The sequence below is a fragment of the Folsomia candida genome, unplaced genomic scaffold (genome assembly GCF_002217175.1).
Source record: "Folsomia candida strain VU population unplaced genomic scaffold, ASM221717v1 Fcan01_Sc013, whole genome shotgun sequence".
Classification (NCBI taxonomy): Eukaryota; Metazoa; Arthropoda; class Collembola; order Entomobryomorpha; family Isotomidae; genus Folsomia; species Folsomia candida.
In genome coordinates, this window is record NW_019091205.1 from 2,774,215 (window position 1) to 2,792,776 (window position 18,562).

Genomic DNA, 18,562 nt, shown 5'->3' on the forward strand with positions numbered 1-18,562 from the left:
TGTTACCACGTGTAGTTTCCTATGGGTATACATACATATATACATACATACATATACATTGCATAGAATACCACTACAAGCATTGATAATGCAATGCTCCTCCATTTCTGTGCTTGCATGCTTCACTCGTGTATCACTTTTACATGGGATGGATCGTGCAGAATATTCCAGCACAGTCTATGTACACAGACAATACAAAAAGTAGCCATTCAAGAATGATGTCGTCAAAAAAGACAAGTTGAAAGTACTGATGGATTAATTCCCATGATAAATATAATAACATGAAACCCTGTGCAGGACAGAGAAAAAGTGAGACTGTCCTAATTGACGACATAATACTTTATCAGCCCCTTCTTGGCGGCTCCATCATTCCAACATTTTTGTAGCCACGACGTCGGTTAAAGATTTTCCTCGTAAGAAACGTTTAGAGATTTATCCAGTTTTTCTTGGAAAGGCAAGTTTGTAGTGAAGGGACCCATTAGGGTCCCTTCACTGAGGCGACCTATTTATAGCAGGACGCTTTTTGAAGGGTTTTGTCCTTCATTTAAAAGTACCGACCATCCCGATTTCTTTCCCATTACGATTCCAACCTTGCTCCAAGAACCACATAAAGTTAAATTGTTCCAGTAAATTTCTTTAAAATGAATTTGTTTAATAAGTTAAAAAATTATTGGTACAAGTTTAAACGGAAGAAAGTTAAAGTGCACGGTGAAATTTTTAAATTGGAGTAACATTACGCCGAAAGTTATTAAATAATTCGACGGAAAAGTAAGTATTCAATTAAATAATTTGTCTTGTGTTATTATTTAAGAAGCAACTTGTTTTATTCTGAAATTTTACAATAATTAAGAAATATCGGGGTTAAATATTATGAAATTTAAGTGGATAACGACTACATAATTTAAAGTCGAACAATATTTAACAAATTGTGTTTCACTTATCATACTTGTGACTAAATATTTAAGTATAATTTTACTTGTTAAATATTTAATATTTCCAAATTAGACATATTAAAATAAGTTTTTAAACTTTGTTTTGAATGAGAGTTAGTCGTCACAATTCCGAATTCGAATTAATTGTTTTCTTGCATTTCAGAAAATCCACGACGTCCCAATTTCATTGTTTCCAGTTCACCACGAGGCAAAAATGGCGACTTAAATTGTGTTCGTTTATTTTAATCTGAGGTAAGTGAATTAACCATTTCACTTTAAACAGAGGAAAATTTGCACACAATTCCGAGACCTAAATAATCGATGTTTCTGTATTTCAGAAAATCCACCACGTCCCAACTTCATTGTTTCCACTCCACCACGAGGCAAAAATGGCGTCCAAATTCTCTACGTTTATATTTATCTCAGGTAAGCGAACTACCATTAAATTGAGGACAGTTGATCTATATATAATTTATTATCCAATTTTTGGCCCGATTTTAGTGGTCACTCTCACACTTTCAGAATTATTCTTTTAAATTTGATTATCACTCAAGTCTTAATAACATTTCCATAGTTTTTCTAAAATTCGTGTACTTTTACAAATCAGAAATATTTAAATACGTTCTTAATATTTGAGTTGATTTTCCTTCGAGTTTTGTATAAAATCCTGTAAAGAATATTTCTGTAATGCTGTACATATTACCAAGTTTTCGTGAATTGTTTCTATTTCCAATACAAAATTCCACAATATTTCAAAAATCACGAATTATTACAAACTACACAAAAACACTAGCCCAAAAGTTTATTTAGTTGATTTTTTCCCCTTTCAATTTGGGTAAATAGATTCCTTCTTTGTATTAATACGAATACTCAAGTCATGTAATTTGGCTTCAATTTATTAATTCATATTTCAATTAATACAATTTTGCGTGTTCCTTGTTCTCAAAGTTTAACATTTTTTTTAATTACAGATTTACTGGACCCCTCATCTCCGCCACCATCAATTCGTTTTAATGGATATTTTTACTCTTACTGGGATCACGACGAAGGAAAATCTTCAAACCACACCCACGCAACAACATTCGACAAGTCGCCTCATTTCTGGACGACTCCTCTCCATCGCATCGTATTTACAACGTTATCATGTTCCTGCAACGTTAAGTAATCTCTCATCGTTTGTTTTAATTTAGTTTTATTTTTTAATTTGCAATATGCACACGTTTATACGCAAATTTGGCCAAATTAGTTACTATTTATCATTAAGTAATTTTAAAATTATGCTAAATCATAAAAATTCTAAGCTTCATAATTTCCATAGGTGTATCTAAAAATTCAGACTTTTAACTCTGTCAAACTTACCGGTCTATATTTTCGTAGTACATTTTGCAATTTTTGTAAATCTTTCTCGTATTTTCTCTGAATCGGGTAGAATATTTATGACTTTGAAGCTATTTAACTGCCCAGTTAAATAGCTTCAAAGTCAGAAGATATCAAACCCCAGGTTTGATATCTTCTTAAAATTTTTGCACATCTGCAAATTAATCAGTTCGTGAAAACCTTCAATATTTGGATTTGTATAAGATTACTTTAAATTAACTTTCTCCCTCTCAGTCGTCAACAATGCATGAATAGTACCAAGATCAATTCTTAATGGCCAAATTAATTGGTCATATGTTATTTTTATAAATTATAGGGTAAAAATTAAGCACATTTCTCAGTAGAGACTTTCGAATTCTAAAATCTCTCATGACAACTTATCTTTAAAATTAGTAGGAATCAATATGAGTCTTAATTGCATGAATTAATTTCTTAAAAAATATTATGATTTTAAATTTCACACACATTTCTAAATTTATCCGTACCAAATCGCTCACTAATTCGATATATAACTCAATTGTGTGTACATATTTACACAAATTTGTACAAGGTGGATCCGTACCACAGAAAGTACTAAAAATTAACTTCTTGTCGAACGAGGAAAGCCGTGTTTCGACTTTAAAATTTACTGGAAAATTGACATCTTAAACAATTTGGAATGTTTTTTGGCGAATTGATTTTTATCCCAATTTCTCCCAGATGATAACAATGTGTAAGCATTGCTATGTAATAAGTGGAATTTTTCTGCTGTATCCTCATTAATATTTTTGTCTGGATTATGTGTTAGGCACAATTTTTTACGCTTTCTTGATTATAACTTGATCTTCCCCACCCACTACAAATTGTCAAAGGGTTTGACAATAGTGTAATGTATTTAACACGTTTATTACACGTGGTAACAATTAGCTAGCTAATGATGAGTAATCAAATTAAGTTTGGTCTTACAATTTACATATTCACGTGGAACTTTGTAACGTTTTCACACGAATTGAACGATCAATGTTTATTATTCAAGATAGGTGTCGTAAATTATAATCTTGAAACATAGAAAAAGTACGCGTGTGGAACGCGTGCAAATAATTAAAACTAATATTGTGTTGATAATAATGTTTGAAATCATAATTTTGAAGGTGTTAGGTAAATTTATGCTCAAACACTTAAACATTTCTTACTGTGAAGATTCCTACGGATTTTGTATTTCCAAAATTAATTCAACTGTCACAAAATTTCAATTTTTATGCAAAAATTTCTCGGTGCTTTCCACACAAGTATATTTTCAGCAAGGTACAAATTACACTTCTCTTATTTTCTTGTATGCTGATTTCCGGAAATGATATAAAATTTATCAAATTATCGAAATAACTATTCTGTAGACAATGGTGATGTCTCTCGTAAAAAATACTTATAAATTTTCGGAAAAAAGATTACATGTGCTTGTAGAAATTGACAGGTCATACATTCGAAATTCAAATATCGCACATGTACTGAGCTCAGCAACGTATTAAGGTTTGGGCTGAAAATATATTTATTCAGAACAACCTTCCTATTTTTATTAATTACACCGTATCAATTGTATCGATATGGAAGTCAAAAATATAATCCGAACAAGATTATCGTATTTTCAAACTAGAACAAATGGTGAAATTTGATTTCATACGATTAACCGCTTATGTTTGATAGGTTTGCGCTCAACATTTACTCAACTTACATATCGAGTTTTGTCAGATTCCATGAATGCACCCCAGCGTTAGCATGCCCTCTACAGTTTTCTGTCGTTAGAAATGTAGTGACTTGAACTACGGGGAATATAAAAATGGTAAATTTTTAAATTCCCCTAAATTAAAATATTCCTTGTATAACATCGAAAACATTACATCAATTTCGCCTCATTTAAGTATTTGGTAGGTTTCTTATCAATCTTTACTCAACTTACATATCGAGTTTTGTCAGAAATTATATGCCATCTTTTCTTTTTTCGTACCAAAAATGATAATTTATATAAAATTCTCTGGTACTGGAGAAACCTGAATTATGGGGAATTTTAAAAATGGTAAATTTTAAATTCCACTAACTGGAAATATTTACGAATTTCTTGACATGAACATTACCTTAATTTCGTTTGCGCCTCGTTTAATCATTTGATAGGTTTTTTATCAATATTTACTCAACTTACATATCGAGTATTGTCAGAACCTAAAGTTGCAATTCCGTCAACGGTTTTCAGTCTTATCTAGAATGATGAGTTACATAAAATTCTTTAGCAATGGAATAACTTGAATTACGGGGAATATAAATATGGTAAATTTTAAATCCCAGCAAATTAAAATATCACATGAATTTCGCCTCGTTTAAGTATTTGATAGGTTTGCCATCAATATTTACTCAACTTACATATCGAGTTTTGTCAAGGCTTATATGCCATCTTTACTTTTTTCCTACCAAAAATGATAATTTATATAAAATTATCTACTAGTGGGGAAAGTTGAATTACGGGGAATATGAAAATGGTAACTTCAAAATTCCCTAATTTGAGATATTCCTGGTGAAAATATATACCTAAATTTCACTTGAATCTCGTTTAACCATTTGATAGGTTTACGTTGAGCATTTACTCAACTTACATATCGAGTTTTGTCAAAATCCATGAATGCCTTTGAATGTTAGATACCTTCTTCAGTTTTCTGTCTTTTCTGAAATGATGGGTCGTAAAATTTTCCAATCGTATCGATAGTTATCATAAGGGGAATACAAATAGGGTAAATTTTAAATTCCACTAAAACAAATTGAAATAATCCTTGTACAATACGAAAAAATTACCGTAATTTCGCTGACACTATGTTTAAAAAAATGATAGGTTTGCGATCAATATTTACTCAACTTACATATCGAGTTTTGTCAGAAATTATATGCCATCTTTACTTTTTTCCTACCAAAAATGATAATTTATATAAAATTCTCCGGTACTGGAGAAACCTGAATTATGGGGAATTTTTAAAAGGGTAAATTTTAAATTCCACTAAATGGAAATATTTACGAATTTCTTGACATGAACATTACCTTAATTTCGTTTTCGCCTCGTTTAATCATTTGATAGGTTTACGTTCAACATTTACTCAACTTACATATCGAGTTTTGTCAGTCTGAATTAGACCAGTCTTGTAATCGACAAAAAAATTGAATGTGGAAGAATAAAAATGTGGTAAATTTTAAATTCCCCAATCTCATAGAGAAAATAAATTCCAAATTTTCCTCGTGAACAATATAAAATTCACCTTAATTTAGATAGGTTTAATACACTATCATCACGATGAATTAGATTGTGTGTGTCCCGATCGGCCTGATTCGACCAGAAGACTATAATTTAAATATATTCCCAGTTTAGTGATATATTTTTCATTAAATTTGAATATTTATTTCGTGTAAATAAGTGATACGATCGAAAACTAATTTATAGGTCATCAAACGCAGCATAACTATTAAAATAATTATCCTTAATTCAATTTACGATTTTAAGTTTACTTTACGTAATTAACAGTTCTATTCGTTGTAAAAATAGGACTGTACTGGAAAAATTTAAAAAAGTTTATGTTCAGTTTACTCAAAATTGATTCATTGAAAGACAGAATTTTTCAGATAAATGTTTTGTTATCATTGTTAGGTTAAATGTTGAATGATATCAATTCATATTCAGTGATTGCGATGACAGCCATCATATTTCTTATATTTCGCTTAAAATATAAAATGTGACAAATGTCAGTACATATTTAGAATTTTTACTTCCTGTAAAAAAACCTTCGGCAAATGTGGTAAATTTGCGAAGTGATTATGTTTAAAATTAGACTTAAATTGATGGACAGGTTCAATATCGTGATAAGATTTGAAATACAATTTCTCTCGCTGAAAGGGCGCCTGCCACCTTTGCGATGTCGGTACACAATTCTCTTGTTAACGAGGGTGTTTTGTACCCTTTGCGTCTGGATAAAATTTTTGGCAAATATTGTGAATTTGCGAAGAATTTAAACTTGATTTTGACGGAGACTGAAAGCACTTGTAACGATGATGAATAGGTGTCAGATCATGATAAGATTTGAAATACAATTTCTCTCGCTGAAAGGGGCGAGCTTAACTAGAAATACTTAACGCTTGTTATGTGTTGGGGGCCTTTGCGATGTCTTCACACAATTCGCTTTGTTGCCGAGAGCGTCTTGTACCCTTTCGGCATTAAGTATGTCACACTTCTTCTGTTTCCGAACTCTTTCCGGGTGAAATATATTTCCAAAATTAGTATTAGTATATATATTTCTAAACTCAGAATCTGTACTATTGAATTTTAATAGATATTAATACTTGCGAATTTGAAACTTACATGTGGTAATCTTAAGTTTCAACAGAAATGGGTTAAAAAATCAGTACGAATTAAGTCGAAGCATAAAATGGTAGGTAGTTTATGAAAATCACGTCTTGGTCATTATTAAATGTTGGATTTTCTTCATTAATATAACGACAGTTATTTATCGCGGAACTACCTTATTACGGAGTAATAAGTATGTAAAAGTATTTTACCCTATAATTGCACCAACTACCTTATATATCCTTACAACAAACGCCCCAAATTATGTAATTGGGACAGTAATACAGACATTTTTGAAAACAACCACTAACATGATTTACCTTGGTATTGATAAATTCATGTAAACATAATTAAATGCAATAGATACCGTAGCACAGATGCAAATCGAATCAATAAAAAATAGGAGCCAAATTTGCGTACATAACTGATTCATTGAGTCGTGTAATATAGATGTTGACCACATCACAAAAATTGTGATGGGGTCACTTATTCCATACGCGTATCATGGTACGATAACCAAATGGACAGACAATTTATATGTAGATTAATTGAGGAAAGGATCACTACGAAATTATACGTGCATAACTCATGCACTTGCTTGCCAATTTGTCTTCACATAGAGTTGAATGCTTAGAACACCTAAAAAATATCCCTAGTAAGAAATTGCCAATTATTTTAGCAATTGGACTACACAGTTTAGCAAAGTCTTATGTTAAATGTAGTAACAAAAGGCAGAATTTGACAGCTTAAAATAAATTCTCGATAATCTTGTTAGGTTGAATATCCATATTCATAAGCAAGTTCAATGAACCGGTCCTTAAGATCGAAACTGCGATTTACGAACTTGGTCCAAAATAACTAGGTAACACCAAATTATTAAGTATGTCTTGTGTTAAGGTAACAACACAAAGCTTAAAATTTACTACATTATTTTATATATATATCTGTCCATCTTTGAAAATCACATAAAGCTATTATCATGTTAGGTTTTACGAGAATATTCATAAGCAAGTTCAATGAACCGGTCCTTGCGTTTAATATCCAGGGAGAATATTGAAATATAACACGAATTATTGATACGGACGGAATATCTTGTTAAAAACCAGGGTACGAAATACCGTAATTTTCTTAAGACATGATTTCTATCAAGCCGAAATGACTAATTTTTTTCTCTTCACGAAAATTGCAAGCGTTACATATGTATGAGTAACGTTTGTTAATTAAATGATTAATTAAATAACTGCCTGATCTAATTAATTTTAATTGAATATATTTACTTTTCGACCAAACCTCAGACAGGCTTGAAACGTGTTTTCAAAAATATGTATTTGCAATATTTATAAAGTAGTGCATGAAATTAGTTAAAAATTAATATTGGAAAATCCTAGCAATTTTTTAAGGGGGGTTAAATATCTTTTTTAAATGGCTTATATATTCTTGAAATGTGTCTATGCTATTAATTTTATTTGAATAATAATTAAGGCTTTGTAGGTGTATTTAGTACAATTTATTAATTATACAATATAATGTTTTATGTAGTTACATAATTGCGATTTGTAATTATCTAAATATAGACATATTTAATTAAATATATTTTACAACTTTTCATTTATGTACATGCTAAAAATATCTGTTAAAATTGGTTTGTAATGAATTTTTACCATTGTTTAATAAACCTTATTTATAAATCGGTTGATTAAGTTTCATGTCATGTGAATTTTATTTAACTTTTTTCAATTCTCTTGCAAGTAAAATGCATATTTCACTCTTAGAAAACTGGTATTAAATCATTGCCGACTGGAGTATGTACATACATATGTGACTCTACTGGTATTAGTGGGAATTACCGTTCAGTAATTTTGTGCTAATGAAAAATTTACAAGTCAGGAACAACTTCCTACCAATCCGATAGGAAATTATTACCAAACCAATACCAGCACGGATTATATATGTGAATCTACCAGATTTTTAACAGTGTATGTACCTATTCAGTACCGGGCTCATTCCATTTGTAAGCAACACGTTTGATCGAGTACCAGGAAATAGAGGTGCTAAACCCTGCTCCCTGGTGGTGGTTGCCTGGCCAGGTATTTTTCTCTCTTTTGCAAGAGAACACTACACAACTCACACTTTGTCAATGTTCCCGGCCACGTAGGAACACAGAATTATTTACTACTGTCTACACAAGCAGCCCATGTTAATTTTACCTTTTGGAAAAATTGGGAAAACTCCAAGACGGACAAAAATCGCGTGGGGTTTTAAACTTTTTTGTTTCCTCAGGCCCAAAGGCATCGATTGGCTTATCTCTCAATGAGCGATTCTTGTCCGTCTTCTCGATAATCGAGTTTTTAAATACATTTCAAATTTCAGATTTTTTTTATTTTTGAATTTTTTAAAATTTTTCATAGCAAAGAATGATCAATGAATGAAATCTGTAAATGTAACCTACCCCTTTGAACCAACACTTTCGCGACGAAAGCATTTTCAATGCATTTGCAAATTTTCTTTAAAATGCTATATCTTTGCGAAAAAAAATAATTTTCAAATTTTGATTTTTATGATATGTTTTATTTTATATTATGCAACTATGATATGATTGTGGACAAGATATCAAATATGGGTGCGACGACGATCGTGTGGGTTCAGATGGAATGAGCCACCGATCACCTTCTCGGTGTGCATACTATACCAAGTTTTAGCTGGATTAATTTCTGAAAGGTGAGTACAATACAATTAGGTGCATATGTATACGTAATACATCAGTTTATAATGTTAATCTTTATATGTGCTTAAGTACATAACATACAGATATGTAAATATGTTTGCATAAATATCATTCTTCCCATTTTAAGTGTTCAACCTAAAATTGTATTTATTTACATGCAATAATTATTAAACGATATACAATTTTAGCAAGCTTATGGTACATGTGCGTGCACATACATACCTACGTACAGACATAGTATGTCTGTACGATATTTTATTGAACGCACATATTTACATCCATGTAAGCCACTCTTACATAAGTACATATTAAGATATTAAAAAATTGGGGAAATAATTTAATCGATTTACAAACTAACTTCTCTAGAAATTTAGCACATCATAAAAATAAATAGAATGCTATTTGATAGATGCGAATTATGAATTTTCAACTTTAATTTTACTTAAATACATATTATTAATTATTAAATACATATATAATACGAAAAAATCGTCGCTTCGAATTTCGCTTTGTTTTTCGCTTATCGATAGCATGGCTAAAATTATGATATTTTCAAAATTTTGTTCCGATTGGAGCTAACCGACCTTAACCCCACTTCTGAGTTGAGTTTCTGGTCGCTTACCCCAGAGCTCGCTTATCAGGAAGTAAGCGAAAAACTAAGCGAAATTCGAAGCGACGGTTTTTTCGTGGGTCTGAGGGGGCCCATTATGCATTGCATAATTCATGCTTAGGTATGTATGTACATATGTATGTATTTATGTATGTATTTATTAAGGGGTGAAAGCCCTTTATAAGATCGTTATGTCCGTCTGTCTGTCCGTCCGTCCGTCCGTCCGTCTGTCTGTCCGTAGCTCCGATAACTTTTGAACGAAAAGACATAGACACTTGAAATTTTGAACGTAAACTCCTAACGTCAATGGACAGGACGAGTTCGAAGATGGACACTGTGACATCGTCACCTGTGACGATGACGTCGTCACGGTGACGAAAAGTGACGAAAAAGTGTCACGTGTCAGTTTTGACATGTGACACATCATTTTTAACTATTTTTCAATGTCAAATTCAATGGTGACCTCCATTTTGACCTCAGAGGTCATGTAAAGGTCATAGGACATATCTATTTCAATTTCAACTGAAATTTAACCCCGAATTCAATGGTGACCTCCATTTTGACCTCAGAGGTCATATAAAGGTCACATAAGGGTTATCAACTGTTAAATTTGACACAAATAAGACACAAAAGTCGAAAACACGTCAGAAGTGTCAATTTTAACAAATTTTCGAACAATTTGATATTCACATTGACGTATGACACTCCTTTCACCCCTTGGTTACATGCGTTGTAACGGTTTATTTACTATAGAAGTGAATATGACTTTTTCCATTGAAGATTTTATGCTATGTTTAATTCCACAAATTTACCCGTGAATATTTCACGCTTATTTACATACAAACACAGTTACACAAGCTTGTCGTTAATCCCACCTGTAATAATTAAATTGTCGAAATGCCCTGATAAATGTAATCCCTAGACCAATCCATTATCTGCTGGCTAATAAATACGTACACATATTATCTCTGCCTGGCTCAGATTTAGTAAAATATTTCTCAGTATGCATTTCTACATAAGTACAAACTCCCACTTGCAAAATATTCACAACAATTACACAATTATTCAAATTTTCCGAGATGCGAATATATCCCGACCAAGTTCCTCTCATTGTCGACATCTTAGTGCAAGACCCGGATTTAACAAGTAATCACAAACACGTCGCGACGATCCTCGACACTCCCGCGCATACGGCGCTCCATTCCGCAAAACTTGTGGACATTGGCGCTTTTACGATTCCCGAGTATTTTACGAACATCATTTTTGACTGGATGGCCCGAAAAGGAGCGACCCCGAGGAGTTGTACGATGACAGAGCTGTGTGGATTATTGAGGTGCACGAATTACGGTGAAGTCGCAGGTATTTTGGAAAATAATTATTCATAATGTTAAAAATATTTGAACCTTGAATAATACTAAAAAAATCTTAGAGCGACTTGAGAAAAATGTGGTCACTTCACGGCAAGTGGCACAAATCGCAACTAATCATGGAGGTAATTATTCAATATTTTAAATATCGCATATGTATAAATATGCGATCATTGGGCGCACTCACGTCAACGTCTTATTTCACATATCGCTTCTTCTGAAATAAAAGCATGCCAATTTGCTAAGTAAATAATTAATGGAACAAATTAATGGATTAATGGTCAAAGGTTTTCCGGGAAAAATTTTACGAAATCGTAGATATTTCTCAAAATTTTAAAGTTATACTTAACAGTCGAAAATTGTGCATTCCTTTTTAGCAGGATATCTTGCCCACACAGCGTAATGAAGAAGAAATTTGGCGAGCAAATAAATCCGAAGTTCCTGAAATGTATAAGCACTAAATTTACAATTTTTTTAAGTTCGAAAATTCAAAAACACAATATTTATTATTGTTAAGCTTTTAATAATAATTAAAATATTTATAACAAAATATAAACAGATAACAAATACATATTATAGTAGATAAGCCAAATAAAATAAAAATTTGTAAGATAACGATTTCATCCTCCATCGAAATATCCTCTATATTTATTTTCACCACGAAGATCTCGGCACATTTCCGAACAATTTTTTAAACCCGAAATACCCACTTTTTTGTGTCCAGTCCCACCCACCAATCGTATACTCGTTCATCTCATTACTGATTTCGGGGGAATCATTATCTTGATACGAAATTCTTTCATTGCCATGGTTACCACTTCGCCTCGTCTCACTTTGCCCTTTCCCGCCCCAAGCGTCATCATTTTGCCCTTTCCCGCCCCACATGTCGCTCTCCCGCCTATCCGTAATTCTCCCAGCTCTCCTTCTTTGTCCGGCACGTCTTGATTTAATGCCCGATTCCCGCCAATTTTTACAACTCCTCCCCCCTTCGCAGGATGAGTCATCATCTCCATAGGTTTTCTTATCCCGGTGCAAAATCCGTCTCGGGTCGCGATTATCGTCACTCCTTAAATTGAAGGACTGCACACTAATCCCGCTCCCAGAGCTGGTCGAAGTTTGCAAATTTTGCGAATTTTGTGCCGATATTTCGCCACTGTTTGTTTGGTCGTCGTTATTCCCGTTTGTATTCGCTTTGTCGTTATCGTCGTTGTCGCCCCCGGAAATCGTGACGCTTGGACGATTCCCGTCACCAGCCACGTGGGTGTGGACAACAACATCCGCATTCCCGTTGGGTCTCCGGTTTCCCCCTTTTCTCGTCTGAAACGTTAAGACGGGGACGTAATGCGTAATTTTCTTGTAGCCCACGCCAAATCCGAAAAGCGGAGTGACACTGTTTGACGCCGAAGAGCCGGATTTATGTCGCCATTCGGATGAGGAAGGTTCTCGGGGGAAGGTTTCGTCGTCATGGGGACGCCAAGCGTGGACGGTGAGGTTCAGGTAGGATAAAAATACCTGAAATGTATAAATGTATATTTGTAAAAAAAATGTGGAATTTCGAAAAATTATGAATTATGCAGAGAGATTTAATTTTTTTAATTCTAAACATTTCTGATACTTTACTTGTTAAATGTTGAAAACAATGGGTCAGATTTGATTCATCTTGGATTTGCAAATTAATACTTATTTCTACTCAAATATGCAAATTATGTAGTTTTCAAAAATTTACAGAAAAATAAATATGTAAAAATAAGTACAATCTGCATAAAAAATTGCAAGGTAAAATATTCTCTATTACATTACACAATTTTCCAGAAACTCATTAAACTTCTGGGAAATTTTGTATTCCGAAACTTACCAATTTAAATGTGAATATCGCCTTCATAACTTTTGCAATGGTTGCTAAAAAAAACTTTACAAAGTTACGCAATTTTCCCCACCTTGAACCTACCCCAACCCAAGTGATACTGTTATGTGAGAATTTCGTCACTTTACGTCACGACGAAAGGGAGACGATCAAATTGAGTTTCAAATTCATTATCTAATCTATTTTCTACTTGGTTCCGGTTTCACTTTCGCCTCTTCAAAAAGGGCCCATGCACCAAGCACGTCACCCATTTTCAGATCAGATTTGACTTTCGCTATAACTAAAATTTTACCACATACATACATAAGTAATCAAATTCACCTGTGCCAAGTTTCCTAAAAATGTATTGAATTTTCTTTGAAAATAAAAATCTACAAAATTTATAAATAAAAACATTCTACTAAACTAATTTTAAGCGTCTTGTGACTTCAAATCCGTGACATTCTTTATGCACTGTCGCTCCCCAAACATTTAGGAACTTTTTGAAAAAGAAGGCCAACTAGAGTGAAACGGACCTATTGTTTCTTGCATGGTTACATGCTTTCTTTTGTTTCACTTGGAAATGATCTTCTCATCTTCTTTATTTACCTCTCCTATTGGGACCTTGCATGTAGAACGGCATCGAGTTTCGTAAAATCTTGACTCCCCTTTTGTAGGGTTGTCGCATGCTAATTATTAATTATTTATAATTTGCATGCAAATCATCCATAACTACATATTTAACGCATGGCTTTATTTATTTACTTATCCTTAATAATGCAACCCCGTGGTCTTCACCGTCTTGCTTGGCTACTTTTCAATGGGCGCATTCAAATCTCAAACCCAGAAAAAAGAACACTGCTGACATAATAAGGCATCGAATTGAATGAAATGAAGGATCTCTCTCTCTCCGCGTGACATTCGTTTCTTGGACGAAGATGTGAAAATACAAAGCTCTTTTTATTATAGGTAGTTTCACTAATTATCTATGTACATATTCATATATGCATCGCAGCGTACTTTAATCAACTTAAATATAACTTAATCTGGTTGACAGACGACATGTACGCGGTCCTCAAGGCACCCTTTGATATTAAATCACGGGGGAAGGAAAAGTAAGTATAAATTATAGGAAAATCTGCAATATCTACATGTAGATTATGCAGGTGTAGTTACACCGTTATAATTTTTATATAGTCACCCTAGTATTAAATTTTCAGTCTTCAAGTTGCTACCGCTTAGGAATTAAAATCGAAGGGGTGCATGAAACTTTGCTACCGATATGGTAAAAGCTTTAAATCCAAGCTGTTACTAAACAGTATTATTGATAAGTACCACTTGAGTAGAGTCATCTAACAATACCGCTTGATACATAGTATGTTAATACTGAATTAATGTGAAAACGGGGCGCAATGCTTGATCTGATCAGGAATTTTGCCAGACATATTTTGTGGACGTTCCCTAATGTACGACAAACATACTTTTCCTTGTAAGTTAACACGACAAATATAAAATAATACTAAATCCCCCAAAATCATAACGGTGCAAATAGAATTTATTCAAAATCTGTCAAGAAAAAAATAAGTAAGTACTTAGATAATAAATAATAATGGCCTGGCAAGCTTGGAAACCTTTACAAATATGACCCAAACATTATGGAAAAGATTTGAGACTCAAGTTTAATTACAACTAATCTTCAAAACTACACGGCGATCTCTATTGCAGCCACATCAAAGTTGTATGACTCCACGAAAGTCAATACATAAATTTGTGAAAGAATGGAAACAAAATAAATATACAAATATCTAAATCGTGGTAAATCATATTAACCGAATATTTAGTTTCGAATAAAATTGGCATTGCTACCTTTAATTTAATTCATCTCTTGGAACTGGACGCAGAGAATGAAAATTGTAAAAATTGTGTTTAGCACCTGAAAAAAAATCATTAAGCATGACCTAATCATTATTTTACTTGAGTCTCAATTACTTAAAACTTACCGAGATAGCCAAGGAATAATTTAAAACAAACATTCCACCTCCATAAAGTCCTACCGGGTTATCTCCCAACTCCTGCCGAATTGACGACAAAGCTGTTTCACGTGTTGGATCCATGCTGTTTTTCATTTTCGATATCCACTTCTTTAAAGTGTCGACCTAGCCAAATCAAAAAGTCGATTATTAATCACATTAAATATAAATTTCGAAGTAGAACACGCGATATTCACATATGATTCTACCAAACTAGTATTTACAAGTAATACCATGTAGTAATAACTCAGTATCGAAGTTTTACCATGTAGGTAGCAAATTTTTACGGACTCACACGATATTAATAATTTGTACATACATATGTAGCAACTTTAATACCCAGAAACCAGTACTTGCTTGACTACACCAGATTTCTAATATTAGTGCATCATTCTTAAATAAATTATAAATACAAATCGATAAGAGATATAGTAACAGGGGTAACAATTGTTCATCAAATGCGCTAAAATTGTTTCACGACAAACTATCATTTTTCACCAAACAAAAAACACTGTCCTCAAAAATATCGTTCCCTTGCTATCATATTCATACATATTTAAAAAAATATTTATTTATTCAAATTTCATTCATTCAAAACCTTGAAAAAAAATTCATTGCTTATCCCCTCATTCATAATTTAAAAAAAAGTATTCATCAATTATTCAACATTTATTCATAATTCACCATTCCTTCATTATTCATGTTATTCAAAATTCACAGTACTAGATGAATTTCTCAACTTTCCCTATATATTAAGCATTGAGTTAAAAATGAATGATAAAAAAATCATTCATTATTCCTTCACACGAATTGAATAGATATTCACTCCATATTCATTTCTTCAAAAATCAGAATAAAATATTCATTTACATTGAATACATAATTTATTCAATCATCATTAAATGAATGAATGTGAAGATGTACGATTATATTTGCTTAGGACTAACGTTTGTACAGGATTCCGCCGCAAAGTAAAAAGTCCCAATCGTAACGAAAACGCAAATCGTTAACACCATCAGATCAGGAATTGACTCCACAATGACAAAGTCCATCAAATGAATGGAATAATAAAACACCACGTCCAGCACGAAGGGGACCACCAGCCCGTTCAAGACTTCGTTTAACAGATCCGAATAAATTTTCAAGTCTTCAAACATTTCCAGTATTTCTGGCACGGGAACGTTGTCTTTTTTCAGAATTTCTGAAAAATATTTGCAAGGGACCCACAACCCCATGGCAACCGTAAGCAAAAGGTAATCCATTTCATAGACCATGCGCATTACGGAAAGGGAGCTTAGGATGTCAACCAATCCAAGGAAAGGGTCTACATAATCTTGGTAATTTGATTCTGCAGTCGTAGAATTTGCGGTGGTTGTCATAAATGTTGCAAAATTTTGGTAAAGCTTTGTGAAGAAGAGTAAATTAGCTCTGGGCGGGAGTGCGAATATTATGCTATCATAGGTTGCACACATTTGCCAAATTATCCGCAGCAAATACAGGAATGGGAGGCTGCACACCTGAAACATTAAACAATGGGGAGTTAAACCATGTTCAACCCCGATTATTTTTTACTATGTCAATATGAATGAGAACCTTTTTAGAGACTACATTTACATAATTCGGCACTTGCGAAAATTTCAGCAACTTTTTTGCGTCGCAATTTCGCGACAATGTGCTACTGATACATACCTACCTCAATGATCCATTGACATCGTGCCTATGTCACCCACGTAACGTGGGCCACGTTAAAAGTTTGTCTAGAAATCGCGATTTTGGCGTTACGTAATATATGGACGCCCCCTAAAACTGAGGGTCTTCATTAAATTGTGTTGCCCAGAATTTGCGGAAATTTTCGCATATGTGCCAAGTACCCCATTACATAAATCTTGTTTCTAAAAAGTTTGTCTTTCACACTTCGGTTGTCAAACCGTAATCTAGCTTGAACATGGTTTGCGATCCCTTTGTAACTAAATATTTTTGTTTTCGTTAATTTTTTCCCAACTTACCATATTTAGTTTCCAATTCCCGCTTGATTCTAGATTCCAATAATGTTTGCCGTGCATGTGCTCTAAATGATCAAATATGTTTTGTATTTCCCTCCACTTGTTGAAAATAATTTGGTAGAAGAATGGAAGTTTACAAAGGGAAATGGCGCTTTTCAAGGAGCGAATGTAATCGACAGGATTATGTCCGTGAGAATGCTTCACTTGTAGCACAAATTTCAAAACGTATTTTAAAAACGCGAGGAAAAAGCTTATTCCGCAGATCAGTTTTGAAAAGAAGAAAGAAGACAGGGATGAATTGGAATTAATTTTAAATGGACAGTAACCCGTGTAGTAACAAAAGTTAAAATTTGCACGAAAAATGTGAGATATTTTGAGCAAATTTTGACCCTTGGTGGTAAGTGGGGTCGTGCTGAAGAGTCTTTTTTGGAACATTTTTTCCACGTGTTGTAATATTTAGGGCACCTTTACGAGTCTTTTTTCCTGATGGTGTGTTTGCCAAAAATGTTATTATTCAAAGTGGATTAAAATCTTGTTAAGTAAAGGTAAACATTTAAACGTTTACATAAATCCCCATTTGGAAGGATTGAAGGAGCTTCGATATGTCATTTAGGTAATTGCTAATCGTATAAATAAGCAAATTGTAATGAATAAATCAACTACTTAAATAGACCACCCAAATAATATGTCCAAGAATGACAATTTAGTATTTTTGACCTTTAACCTCTTCTTCAAGGTCGTGGATTTCTGGACGGAAAGTCTTGACAAAAGTGTATTTTCGATTGGTTTAGGGAGTCTAATAAAATTTGAAAGATTCCCTCGTTATCATTGCTACTATGAGGAATATTTTTGTATTTCCTTCTGGATATTCTTAGCTAAAAAATTGAAGCTATGTATTATCGAACGGTCGACTTCCATGGCTATCTGAAAGATTTTACTCGTCAAAAGTAAGTACGAATTTTTATCAAATCTTGATGATTTAATGAAATTGATGAGAAGGTTTTTAAGTGAGAAATTGAAATTCTCGTTCAGCAATAAATAGTTGGGAAACTTCCATAAATTTTTAAAATCATTTTGAGAATCAAAGCTTAAACTAATGTTACAAATTACGTGGTCCTTCAAAAATTGAGTTGCTGAATCATAGCAGTAAATCCTACCAAGCTTCGCTTTCGATTTAATTGTTAGCTTAGTATATAAAGAACGTCATATTTTTTCCATTTGATATAAGAATCCAGAAGGGTCAGTCATACTAAATGTTCGCATGGACAGACGCGATCTTTTTCCGATTTTCGTTTGAGTACAAACGGACTAGTTTAAACAAAAT

General features: G+C 33.0%; 2 protein-coding genes and 1 long non-coding RNA gene across 4 annotated transcripts; 2 read left to right on the forward strand and 1 right to left on the reverse strand.

Annotated features, from left to right (window-relative positions):
* The first annotated feature begins 360 nt into the window (after window positions 1-360).
* On the forward strand, window positions 361-8,358 carry LOC110855719. Its single transcript, XR_002548498.2, has 4 exons — window positions 361-768; window positions 1,096-1,184; window positions 1,271-1,358; window positions 1,904-8,358. It is a non-coding gene; the product is annotated as an uncharacterized LOC110855719 (long non-coding RNA).
* Window positions 8,359-10,728: 2,370 nt separating this feature from the next.
* LOC110855732 lies at window positions 10,729-11,880 on the forward strand. 2 transcript variants are annotated; one of them, XM_035856465.1, is made up of 3 exons: window positions 10,729-11,354; window positions 11,425-11,487; window positions 11,743-11,880. In XM_035856465.1, exons 1-3 carry the CDS (start codon window positions 11,075-11,077, stop codon window positions 11,763-11,765), a joined length of 366 nt encoding a protein of 121 aa, XP_035712358.1. In that variant the 5' UTR covers window positions 10,729-11,074; the 3' UTR covers window positions 11,766-11,880. The 2 variants fall into 2 exon arrangements, with proteins under 2 accessions (XP_035712358.1, XP_021959833.1); XM_022104141.2 differs by having other exon boundaries at window positions 10,744-11,354; window positions 11,740-11,878.
* A 106-nt stretch (window positions 11,881-11,986) lies between these two features.
* LOC118437456 (myb-like protein F) lies at window positions 11,987-13,384 on the reverse strand. Its single transcript, XM_035856464.1, has 2 exons — window positions 13,218-13,384; window positions 11,987-12,874 (listed from the first exon to the last, which is right to left on the reverse strand). The coding sequence occupies exons 1-2, from the start codon at window positions 13,242-13,244 to the stop codon at window positions 12,017-12,019; spliced, it is 885 nt and encodes a 294-aa protein (XP_035712357.1). The 5' UTR covers window positions 13,245-13,384; the 3' UTR covers window positions 11,987-12,016.
* Between the last annotated feature and the right edge of the window lie 5,178 nt (window positions 13,385-18,562).